The sequence below is a fragment of the Sarcophilus harrisii genome, chromosome 1 (genome assembly GCF_902635505.1).
Source record: "Sarcophilus harrisii chromosome 1, mSarHar1.11, whole genome shotgun sequence".
Lineage (NCBI taxonomy): Eukaryota > Metazoa > Chordata > Mammalia > Dasyuromorphia > Dasyuridae > Sarcophilus > Sarcophilus harrisii.
Window position 1 is genome coordinate 370,639,006 of NC_045426.1, and position 13,812 is coordinate 370,652,817.

The window sequence follows — 13,812 nt, forward strand, 5'->3', positions numbered from 1 at the left end:
TTTAGATCTTGATAGAATAAGCTTGAGATATTAGAGTGGAAGAGGGTTAATATTATTAGTTTAAAAATGTTATATTAATAACAAGACTGAAAGAGAGGGGAGAACAGAAGAATGAAAGATTTAAGTTAAAAACCATGATAGTTTTATTTTAAATATGTCAGTCAAATGTGAATGTTTTTCCCGTGACATGTTTGTTGCCTTGAAAAAGGGGCGGGGGAGGGGGAGGAAGTGAAAAGGGAAAAAAAAATGTGTGTGTGTGTGTGTGTGTGTGTGTGTGTGTGTGATTGAAATGGATCACATAGAACTGAAGTTTTCTCTCTTTTACCTTGTCCTTAATCTCCTCCTTGCATCAAAACACTGACACACAGAGATACGTTCCCACCCACCCATGAAACCCGAAGATTTTATGTTAAGGAGTGACAGGATTGAGTTTAGGGACTTCTATCTCAGTCTGCTTCTGTGTCCCACTGAATAAGACAGCTAATCTCCTGTAGCAGAGCAGTTAAAATAATTGATGAGTGTGTGTTGAATTGCCTGGAAAGGCTGGAGCAAGAAAAGGAAAGGGGGTGCAAGGAAACTAGAAGGGAAAAGGGAAAGGGAGGAGGGCAGGTGCTGATTTCAGCCCTGTAGCGTCAGGATTGCGTCAATTTGGGTTTCAACCACGTCTACAGTCTAAGAGCGGAGCTACTCAGAAAAGCTAAAACAGGAACGGGGGTGGCAGATCACAGTGTGAGGGAGAGCTGAGCTCCCTCTCTGCTTCCTCATTCCCCCACCCCCACCTTGCTCCCGCTAGAAGGTCTCCTGGGCTTCATATTGGTGCTTGCATCAGGAAGGAAAATCCAGCTTCTTGGTTCTAAGAGGAAAACAGCCGCTTTCATAGTGAGGCAAACCAAGGATTGTTATTCAGTACCTCGGACAGAGCACGCAGCAAACATGGCTCCTATCACCTCAAGCAGAGAGGAATTTGGTAAGCAAGTTCTTAACCAAACTTAAAAGGGTTTGTTTGTTTGTTTTTCTTCCGACAGGCAGTTTGGAGTGTATATCCCCTCTAAAGTGTGAGTATGAGTTGACTAGCTACTGGATTCTAGAGAAAAACAGGAATGTTATTCGGATAATGTTAGTGAATCTCGTCTGTCTCTTTCCCAGGTATTCTCAGTGGAAACTGCATTCTCCTAAGGTTTTTTTTTTACCTTCAAGAACTTCTCAAAGATTCAGGGTGCTTGGTAGATTAGAATAACAGCAAAGTGTTCTGATATTTCAAATGTATTTTATTTCACCTGGGGAGGATTCATTTTAGTTAAATATCTTGTGTTTATTATTATATCCAATGTGGGGGGAGGCAGATAGGAAGAAAGAAAGCAGCAGAGAGCTTAAAAGCAAATATATATTTAAGACATCCTAAAAGATGAAATAAGTTCAAAATAATTTAATTAACAGGCTTTGACATAATCATTTTATATCAGAAAGTTCAATTATTATTTTAGTCATATCACTAGACATATTTTCTTTTTATTTTTCTTCAGAAGATGTTGCTAGGTAGAATTCTAGGGCAGCATTTCTGTCTCTATTACATCATAGCAGAGGTGTGATTTTTTTATTTAAATATACCCACCTCTCCTTTTAAGTTGGTGGTTCTAATATGTTCAACCTCTATGCAATAAGGCAGAACTGTACTTTAAAATGATACAGCACTGAAAGTCAAACATTCTCATAAAAGTGTGCTAATGAGAGTAAGGATTAGGTGAGTGAGGTAACTGTTATCCTAACTGAGTGGACTAGTTTTGTTTTGTGTTCCCAAAATCTATGCATTCTACGAATAGTCAGGACTTTGAGACAAATTATTCTTTTATATATTGCATTGTGTTATTTAGTCAATTAACAAGAGAATTCAAGGAAGCTAAGATTTTACTCTGATTGACAGTAATCACTTCTACTAAGCACTTCAAATTTGGTTGTTTGTTATTGCACTGATATTGTGTATATCACCTATGCTTAAGAGGAAACTAATAAACTATTTCTGTTAAGGAGATATTATTTGCATTATTTCCCCTACAAAATAAAATAAAATAGTCGATCTTGAAATATAAGATCTCTCCCAATTGCTAAGTCCTATGATCCACTTCATTTAACTGAAGTGCTTTAAATTACTTTCTATTTTTTCTTGAAATATGTAAAGGATTGCCTTAAACCTTCACTTCACTACAGTAGACTTCATGGTCAACCAACCTCTTAAATGACTTAATAGTGATAAGTTGTTAATAGTGATAACAACTCCAAAGCTTATACTAAGTTTGGCTAGTAATGTTTAGTTCTTGACTTTCCCCCCTCCCCATACCATGCATAATTATTTCAGATTTTAGGAATTTAAAGATTTCTCTCATTTCTAAATGATTCAGCTTTTTATGTTTCCTTAAATTACTTTTTTGGTCTTATTAAATACTTTTGATAAAACATGCCATGTCATTTGTTAATCATTTTTCTTCATTAAGTTTTTGTTTGTAATTATTAGGAGACATGTACAGAATCCTAAGGAAAGAGAGGTTAGCAAGAAATGTAGTGTCAAAAGATTATTCTTTTCATGGATGTTTAAGCATATTCTAACCCTTTATGTTCCTGAACTTTCTATCTTGATATGTGAAGGGAATTTGAAAATATATATATAACAAAGCTTAGGTAGCCAGTGCAGAAATCATTATTCTCTCCTATGTATATCTTGTTTCTATTGAACATACATTTGAAATGGACAATATATCTGGAGAAGATAACATTGAGCTTTTATTCATACTTGCTAAACCATTTGTGGGAGAAATATGCTTACATATGGAACATGATTATCTTAATGCATGAGCAATGTCACTAAACATCAATAATTTAATACTCTATTCTCAGGAAGAATGTGAATTTGGTCCTGATTACTGTATTGTCATACTGAAATGTACTAAGACAAAAAATCAGTCTCAAATAAGAATAAATTCTCAATTATGTTCATCCTTTTTATTATATATTAAAAGGAAGCTATTAAATGGAAGGCTGTCCTATTTTCTTGCTGTTTACATCTGTGTAAATAGTACTTTTTTTCCTTTTACTTTGACAATCATTCTAAAGGGAGGATAAAAAAAAAACCAAGTATTTTTATTTTTATAAATAATGAGTTGTTTTCTTTTTTTTATTTTGTTTTTAATCAGCTTATTTTCCTTAGTTCTTGTCCAGTATTTTACAGAGAAACTTTTAATGTGTATGGCAGAGTAGGGTAAATGTTGTTCAGTTACTTCATAGTTGTTTTGGCTCTATCATTGTATCTTGGCTTCTAGGTAATCTAGTTCAAAGGATTCTAATACAGTGTTTGAATAGTGCATGCTTTGAAACACACAGCAATGATCCTTCAGGGGAAAAATAGGGCATACTAATGTTAATGAAAAAAGTAATGAATTTAGCACTGACCTGCCAAGTTGTGGTTGTCCTGCATAATAATCAAGAGAAACATCCATAAGTTAGAGGATTTTCTCCTCTCTAGTTTCTCTCTGTCATTTTGTTTATGGAATACAACTGAAATGAGGGAGTTTTCATCATCCTGTATTTCTTTCTTGGTGTCACCCAGGGGATGTGTTTATACCTGAAGGTGGCATGAAATATGTACATAGCTCTTATTCTGAATAGTTAGAAAGTAATTCAATCTGTCCAACCTACTGCAATTGCCATCTCTATTATGTTTTTCAAATTGCCTTGTATCTCAAAGTTTACTCCTTTAATATAAGTTATTGACCATTTTATTTTCCAGATGAAATTCCTACTGTGGTGGGGATCTTCAGTGCATTTGGTCTGGTGTTCACAGTATCTCTGTTTGCTTGGATCTGCTGTCAGAGAAAATCATCCAAGACTAACAAGACTCCTCCCTATAAATTTGTGCATGTGCTCAAGGGAGTTGACATTTATCCAGAAAACCTTAACAGTAAGAAGAAATTTGGAGCAGATGAAAAAAATGAAGCAAAAAATAAAACAGTTGTGCCAAAGACCTCACTACATCTTGACCTTGAGAAGAGAGACCTCAATGGCAATTTCCCCAAAACAAACTCCAAAGCTGTCAGCCCTTCTGATCTTGAGAACTTAACTTCTAAATCCTTCTCCGAAAGGGAACACAAAGAGTCTACTTCCCCAGACAGCTTGAAGTCTAGTTCATCCTTATGTTCTGTAGAGAAACAGGATAAACTTGGCACCCTCTTCTTTTCCTTAGAGTACAACTTTGAGAAAAAAGCATTCATAGTGAACATCAAAGAAGCTCGTGGCCTGCCAGCCATGGATGAACAATCAATGACTTCTGATCCCTATATCAAAATGACAATTCTTCCTGAGAAGAAGCACAAAGTAAAAACTCGAGTCTTAAGAAAGACCTTAGACCCAGCTTTTGATGAAACCTTCACTTTCTATGGGATCCCATATAGCCAAATACAAGATTTGATCCTTCATTTCATCATCTTGAGTTTTGACAGATTTTCAAGAGATGATATCATTGGAGAAGTCCTTATTCCCCTCTCAGGCATTGAATTGGCTGATGGAAGAATGTTAATGAACAGAGAGATCATCAAAAGAAATGTTAGGGTAATTGATTTTAAGTAATTTAAAGTACATGCAATCAAGATTGAGTTGTTAGTATATTATTAAAAGCCAATTTATAATATCTAGAAGTTATACTTTAAAATTCTATCAGGTCCTGATGGAATTTTTATCATGTTTAATGCTAATTTCAAAAATAATAACAATCAAAACAATTATATTTATTTACCTTTATGTTTGTATAAATATTTATAGAGGGCTATATTTAAATATTTATGAGCTTTAATGATTAAAAAATTGTCAAATTTTATGAAACTTTTACAATATTATTCTAAAGATGTATTTTTCTTTTCTCTAGTAAGTATTTATATTGGCTTTTAATGAAGTTATTTTCCAAAAGGCAGAAACTGTATGGTACTGAATATTTATCTTCTACATATATGTATTAGCAACATCATTATTTAATGATCATAGTTTTATTTTAGTTTAGAAACTACCAAAAATCTTATCCATAATGTATGGTTTATCAGTAGGATATTATTTTCTCTGATTTTTATCTTTTTAGTTTTTCTGACATTATTGGATAATGATAAAACAAAACAAAACAACCTGTTTTAACTTAGAGTATAACATTCAAATGTATTTTACTTACAGCAGTTCTGAAAAGCATCAGGAGTTTAGTGATAGAAATGTCATTGGAGATTTAACAATGGGAGAATCATGTATTTTAACAATGAATCATTAAAACTGAAAGGAATTCTGCATATGACCAAGCCTTTGCTTTCCTTGTGCCCATTTTGGAAAAGAAAACAAAGGCTCAGGAGGTAAAATTTGTAAAAAGGTAAAATCTAAAACCATTATGTGACTTTAAATAAGTCATTTACATGCTCCAACACTCACTTGTAAAATTTGGAGTAGTAAATTAGAACTCATTTCTCTTCTTGCTCTAATTTGCTATTCCCCAAGTTTATTTCACTTTTCCCTACTTACTTACAATTGTTTATATAATTTCTCTGTTTGGTATCTTCTTCTCACCTTGATTGCTTCTTATCTAAATTTATCCATAATCTTTAATATTGCTTGTAAATGAGATAGGAATCTTAGATCTAGAACCCTATTATCCTGATTTCTAATCCAGTTCTTTTATATCAAATTATACTACTTCCCATGTTTCCTGATGTGTGTGTGTATGTATGCACACATATTTTAATCAAATTATTTATTCCCAAGAAGACTTTTAAATGTCAGTGTAAATCATCAACCAAAGGAACTAAATATATAAGGAGAGTATATGCATAAAGTAAAGGCACATACCTCTTTGTTTTAATAGGCAATAGGTTTGTTATGCCATAGTCTAGTGGTAAACTATATCAAAATAAGCATATTTTTCTTACCTATATTGTGAAGGGGATTGTATTAGTATCTTTAATACTAAATCAGTATTAACTTATGTGTTTTATTTCATAATATAGGATTAAATCACTTTATCAATTGCCCAAGGACAATGTCATTTGAATTCTTGATATCATTTCATTTTTTATCTATTTCTTAGGTTGAGGACACAATTCTCTTCCTCCATGAATCTTATAATAGAACCTATGATTTTCAAAATGTTGATGACTGTATTTAATTAATTTCCTTTGTAATCCTGTGTGTTTTATTTTATGAGTTTTAAAGATTTTTTCAGGAAAAGGTCAATGAAATCCAGCAGGGTGATGAGTTCCACAAGAAAAAAATGGTTAAGAACCCTATTCCTCCAACTTTCAAATCTTCATTTTTTTCAAACTTTTTCCCCTTAAAACTTTTGTTTTATGTTGGTAGTCATTCCAAAAACAGAGTTTTAATATTGCCCTGAGCATATAATAAACTCAAACTGAAGGGAGAAACTACAAATCATTACTCTCATACTTTAATATATTGCTTAAGAGCAAAATAAATCTATTATATCATTCAATAGATGAAAGAGAATACAATAGAGTTGAATCATATTGAAGTCTGTGAGAGATTTTTGAATGGGCTTTATACCCCTGATTAGATACAGATGCAACAACTACATAAACTAAGCTTGTTTTATTCTTCATTCATTGTTTAGAAGGATTAAATGATATCTTAATCACTCAAGATTTTTTTCAACAAATATGAAGAGATCCCTAAAATAAAAAGCTATGACTATTTTTATATAAACTATATAGTGAATCTTGAAAAATTCAATAAAGGGGTGTGGCTAAGCTTGAAAAATGAAAACATGAAGCAATAAACATGGAAACCACTAGATGGCAGACATAAGTGTTATAAGGTCCAATTGTGATAGTAACTTGTGAAACTTTCTGATTACATTTTGCTCTATTTTATTAAAGGCAAAATAGTTAAAAATCTGGTTAAATAAAATAGAATCATGTAATAATGCTAAGTATAGGTCATTAAAAATATTTCAAAAGCAACGGAAAATACATAATTGTCAGAAGGTATTTATTAAAAATGTTTTTATTTCTTTAGAAGTCTTCAGGACGAGGTGAACTACTGATCTCTCTTTGCTACCAGTCCACAACCAACACTCTCACTGTGGTAGTTCTAAAAGCTCGACACCTACCTAAAGCAGATGTTTCTGGATTATCAGGTAACTTTACATGTGAAATAAATGCATTTATATTGCCAAAAATTGATCCAAGATTGTAATGATTGTATTTTTCTATATAATGATTAAAGTCCTGATTTCTATTTTTTATATTTATAAAGTGCCATGTGTGCACCTTTGATTCCCCAAGTTAGACAACACTATCATCATTATTCTCCAATATATGTTAATAATTCAAGAACATGAACAAAACAAGTAAAGTTAGTGTTCAAGAGAGATAGCAAGTTTTTATAAAGAGATAAGTGATTAACCTTTGCAGGGAAAGGCCTCAGACCTCAGAACCATAGAAGCAGGGTTCTGTTTGCTTCTTGATCTAACATTTCTGTAAAACTAAGAAAGAAGCATAATTTCATACCTAATCAAATTTGCTATTTTTTTCAATCATATATCTGAACTGACTCTCTCATTATCTGTATTTATTATGTTTCTTTATTAAAGTTAACAGAAATCAGCACTAATTCTTAGTTCTTTGAAATATCATGGAAAGGAAACATTAGTCAATTTATTAGTTGCTTGGTATGTATGACTATTATACATTCATACACACATACATAAATACTTACATGTGTATATACTTATATATACACAAATGTATATATAATTACTGTATTCACTTAGTTTTAAAAAGTATGTTAGTGCCTATCATTGTGATAGGCACTAAAGAAATTGCAAATATTAGAAAAGTTCTAGCCCTGACTTCGGGAATCTTATAATTAAATGGGAGATATTGTTGAGTCACTTTTTAGTCATATCTGACCCTTTATGATGCCTTTTGGAAATTTTTTTGGCAAAGTTACTGCAGTGGTTTACCATGTCCTTCTCCAACTCCTTTTATAGTTGAGACCAATAGGATTAAGTGACTTGCCAAGGGTCACACAGCTAATAAGTGTCAAACTGGATTTCAACTCATAATGATGAGTTTTCCTGATTCTAAGACTATTATTCTATCCACTGCAAAACCTCATTGCCTTGTCAAATAGGGATTAGTATGCAGATGATTATAATACATGATAATGCAGAAATGGAGAAAAATTTCTTCATGAGGCCCAAGGAGTGATGTTGCTGCAAAGAAATGCCATCTTAGTTGAAGAGGGGCAAATCTAACTTTTTTTTTTAACCATGAAGTTCATGTGCCTTATCTACTTGATTATCTTTTCTTTTTGTTATACCATAATTTTGTATTTGAACTATATCTTCAATCCTGTTGTACCTCCTAAGTCTTATTTCTCTATATAATTATTTGCTTTATATCTTGAAGCAATATAATTCTTTCCTCTACTTTAACCCATTAGTGGCCAAATGCTGTGCATTCTTGTCTCTGGTATCAGATTTTTAGGCTTTTTCATTATACAATTCTAGGTTACACCTTTATAATTTCTTACATTACCTTTTACAGTCATAAAAGGTATCTAGTATTGCATCTAGCAATATACTAGCCTATAACATCTTATTTCATTCTTTTCTATAAATTATTATGACAGGAATCTTGTGAATTCTTATATTATCCCAATGTTAAAAATCTCTAGTGATCTACCAACATCTATAGAATAAAATAAAAATTCAGCCTATCATTAAAAGCCCTCCATAATCTGGTTCTAATATTTCCAGTCTTATCTCACTATACTTATACTCATATTGTATACATAGCTAGGAAAAAATAAATCAATTCACCATTCACCCAAACTTTTCTTATTTTTTTCTAACTGCATAAACCATCACAATGAGGAATGAATAATTTTGTGATGACCCCTACCTTCATCAGCATTATTATTGTCAAATTAATATATATCCTTCCTTTGAGGTAGAGTTTGAATTCTGCCTCTTTTATGAATTCTTCAATAATACCACAAATAAAACTGATACTTTCTTCCTTGGATTTGATATAACATAACTTGCTTCCCACTTGTATATTTATTATACTGTCACATGTATTACTATTTTCTGTACTTAAATGACTTTTCTATACTTAAGGTATTTTTCTGCAGTTAGATTGTAAGCTTATTTGGTATAGGGACTATATCTGATTTATCTTTGTTTTCTTAGCCCCCTAATAGTTTTTTTCAACTAGAAGGGTTTTCTTTTTCATTTGAAGTATATCCAACCATTTTCTAGTCTCACTATAGAAGGTATGAGGGAGAAATGAACTCTAAATCTCAGAATCTGACAGTTTGGTTAAACAGAAAAGACTAGCCACCTTAGAATAATAATCTCTCATTTACTTACATAAGGAGCAAGATCAGATAACAATACACTGTGGAGTCTATGACTAACAAACAGAAAACAAACATTCTGAGAAATGTATAGCTAAAAGTGTATCACTTTTAGAGTTACACATGAAATTAGAAATATATCTATATAAAAACATGCATAACTACTTTATTCGTAAATCAAAAAAAAAAATTAAAACAAAATATAGATTCAACAGTTAGAAAATAAATTATGACATTAATGTAGTATAATATTGTCATGATAGATAGGAATTCTACAAAGATATTAAAGCTATATGCAGAATGATATTGTCTTCATAATAGGAATAATTTTGCTTAGAAATTTAGTTCTATGTATCTGTTTTTGTTTGTTTTTATTATAATTATTAATTTTTATAACATAAATAACATGGACATAGTCCATAATTTTTTTATTTTATTCATAAAATGGAAAGGGTAAAGTACTTGTTTACCCAAGGTCATAGAGTCAAACAGAAACTGAAACTCAGATTCTGCTTTTTATTCTCACACTAGTGTTATTCATTACAGTACCATAGTAGAACTTCAGTGTTTGGATATCAAAGTAAATGGTGTATCTGCTTTTCTTTTGTATCCCTTCTAAGTTTTGCCTCATGCCCTTCTTTTTTTTCTGACTACTTTCACTTGCCCTCATATTTTCTCCTATACCGCAAATAAATGTTTAGTACTTCTTACATTTTTTTCTTTTTTCATTTCAGATCCTTATGTCAAAGTTAATCTTTATCATGCAAAAAAGAGAATCTCCAAGAAGAAAACACATGTGAAGAAATGCACCCCTAATGCAGTATTCAATGAATTGTTTGTCTTTGACATTCCTTGTGAAGGTCTTGAGGAGATCAGTGTAGAATTCCTGGTTTTGGATTCTGACAGGGGATCAAGGAATGAAGTCATTGGGCGATTAGTCCTTGGTGCATCAGCAGAAGGAACAGGTGGAGAGCATTGGAAGGAGATATGTGAATATCCTAGGAGACAAATTGCCAAGTGGCATATGCTTTGTGATGGTTAGCATCCTACCAGTGAATTGGAACTTAATGATTTTCCAGAGGCAAAGAATCATTTTCTTTCTTTGTTAATGTGATTGCAAGCTTTTGACAGAAAGATACAATTTTTGTTAACACTAGTTTGAATTAGCAGATCAGGAGCCAATTGTAAAATTTTATCATTCATTTTATTTTCCTTCATTAGAGAAATTTGATACAATTTCATAAGAGATTCAATTTCCCTGGAGTGGTAGATGTTGTCAAAATGCAAATTTCAGTAAGAACATTCAAGTCTTTCATAAATATATCATTACTTTCCTAGCTGGTAGTTGTGGTTTTGAAAGTGAAGATTTCCTCTACATATGTCAGTAGATTTCATTCTCTCTCTTGAGACATTAATGTTTAATATATGTCTCTGTGAGTTCTCTTGTGAAAATGCATTCATTTTTCTAAAAGTTGGAATAATTCATTATTTGATCAATCCAAAGACTTTCAAGAAATATTTACAAGTTTGATTTATCATTTGTGTCATGTATAAATAGTTGGTTTTGTATAAAATTGTGTATACACATTTATTCGTACTTTGAAACTACTAGATATCATTTTTTTCTCACAAAGAAATTACCTGACATACATTCTAAAAACTAGTTAATAAACTTAAGCACTTAGTTTTGGAAAAGGGCTCAAGTGGGATCCTGTTTTATTTGTCTTGTCCTTTTATTTAAAAAAAAAAGTTATATGAGAGTATCTTAGACTGAAAAGATGTTAACCATAAAAGGGACATTGAAAGACATTTTGTTCAAGGCCTTCATTTTACAGATAAAGAAATTAAAGTTCAGAGTTGGCCAATTGCTTCCTCAAGATAACAATATATAATGCCATGTAAAAAACTCCTATTAAATTTTCTACCATTTTGTCAAAGGAACATACACACACACACACACACACACACACACACACACACATATCCTTATTTCACTTTGTTATATCATTATTTAAAGCAAGAAATAAAATGTTGATGCTTAGCTAGAAATCCAACTGGGAAAATTTTACCCTAAAACTTGTTGGAAAATCTAGGTTTTGAGCAGTATATATATAGTCATTTTTTTTCTGAATTAAAAGATGGCAGTAATGACTAATTCTTCAATTAGCTATTTAATTTGTTTTTAAATCAATGCCAATGAACAACTATTTAATTATAAAGGCAAATTGAAATTGCAAGAATCTGTTGGTTGCCATATGGGAAAAAAAAAAAGATTTCTTCCCTGAAGCCAAAAACAGAAGAAGAAAAATTATACTTAAAAATAGAAATAAAGTAAAATTCCTTAATCTTATGGAAATATATTTCCATTAAAGTCAGATATTTTTAGCCCATTCCACTAGCATAGATCTAATGTAAAATTTACTATTCGTTCTTGATTAAGTTGTCCTAGCAGTGTTGTGTGCAAATTATTGTGTCCTATATCACTTTTCAGTGTTTGGATTTTGGAGGCCACTTTAGTACTACAGGAAATCAATGCAAAACTTTTCACTTGGAAACAATTTTCTTTGGTCACTGCATGTGGATTTCAATGAGAGAAATAAAGTTAGAAATTAAATGCAGTTGGAATATGAAATATGCAAATAAGAAATAAATATCACTGAAAGAATTACATTTTCAATCTTTCAGGTTTTGTGTCAGTACTCTATCAGTTTTTGAAACTGTGTTTGATACCATGGGTATTTATAAAATTTTATGAAATTGCATTTTTCAAACAACTTACATATGCTTTTTATGACAGTGCTCAATGTAAAGTAAATGTATTACATTCTGTATGTATAAAGACCTGGAATCAACTGTTTTTTTTTTTTTGTTTGAAAATAATTATATTTGTTCTAATGCCCCTACTATCTTCACCTCACCACAATATCCTCTTAAAGCATCAAGTTCCATATAAAATTCTTGTGAAAGTATCATCAAGGAAGACAGATTTATGGAAGTATAGAATCCCCAAGCTAAAAGAGATCTAATTCAACTATTTCATTTTTACAGAAATTAAGGTTCCAAGAGGTTAAATAATTTATCTAAGGTCATATGGCAAGTTAGTGACAGAACTGAGACTTGAATCCAGTTCTCCTGATTTTCAAGTATAATGCTCTTTATTTTCCCTCTACTGTACCTAGGGCCTATCTGAAGCTATAGGTTCTATTTTGGGGAAATGGAAATTGCTTTGTATTTTGATATTTTTTAGCTTTCTGAGCTATATGTCTTTTTAATTTGAATCTTCATAAAGACATTAAGTGAGAAGTTGGTCTGATGTATCCCCTTCTGGAAGCCTGAGCATTAATGTTATTATCAGCTAAAGAACGACTGTTGATATTGGAGGGAGGTAGTAAGAATATGTTTTTAAAAATGAGGGGAAAGCTTTTTATTATGATAGGAATTTGTAAATAGAATTATTTTTTTTAATTTGAAGCCTTCTTGAGTGTGAAAAGTTGAGTAAAACTGACTTGCACCTCTTCTGAAGAAAAAGCAAACATATATATATATATATATATATATATATATATATATATATATATATATATATATAAATATTTAAAGAAACTGAAAAAGGCAGGGACATGTGTCATCATGTCATCTGAGAAATTTTTTCTGTTTTATAATGTGTTAAATATCCACGTGCATATCTTGAATTCTGTTAAGGATCCTGCACTGTATCCAACTTGTAAAATAATTCTTTGTCTGAGTAGCCTATCCAGTCCCCCTTACTGGGAGGGATCCATGTTTGAAGAACTGTTGTAACTCAATAACTGATTTGTTCTGATGTTGTAATTCAATAGAAGTGAACTGGAAGGAAGCATGATGTATGAGATTTTGTCATAATTTTTTTTTGTGCCAGCTCTGTATGATGTGCCATGTTTGTAAGACAAGAATAAACTGCTGCTTTCATTCATGCCTTCCCATCCCAAACTTTCTACCAATGTGTGTTTTTACATAGCATTTATTACTCCTCCATCTGGGCTCTATAGTTATCTTCTCTGACATAATATTCTTGACATCTGCCTTTAAAACATAAAAGATAGAACTCAAAACTAATTAAATGGTGGTGTTCTATGAGCAGGGAAATAAATTGGAGTTTGGCTTCTCTATTTGGAATCTATTTCTGATTTTCTTTTTGTTTTCTTTAATTCATCATTTCCTATGATTTTTCACAATTATATTTATAGTATTTCAAAATTCTTTGTCTATTTCATAATTTTCTTTTCCCCTTTCTTACCTAATTTCCCTCCATTTTGACCTATTTCTCTCTTTTTACTATTTGTAAGCACATCAGAAATCCCTTATTTATCCTTCACTTGAGGAAACAAGTATTTTAGGGACCTGATCATCACACTGAAGGGTCAAACTTTTTGTCAT

General features: G+C 31.5%; 1 protein-coding gene across 1 annotated transcript; it reads left to right on the forward strand.

Annotated features, from left to right (window-relative positions):
- Positions 1-486: 486 nt before the first annotated feature.
- Positions 487-12,937, forward strand: SYT4 (synaptotagmin 4). The gene is made up of 4 exons (XM_003759558.2): positions 487-967; positions 3,779-4,596; positions 7,048-7,168; positions 10,131-12,937. The coding sequence occupies exons 1-4, from the start codon at positions 934-936 to the stop codon at positions 10,436-10,438; spliced, it is 1,281 nt and encodes a 426-aa protein (XP_003759606.1). The 5' UTR covers positions 487-933; the 3' UTR covers positions 10,439-12,937.
- Positions 12,938-13,812: the final 875 nt, after the last annotated feature.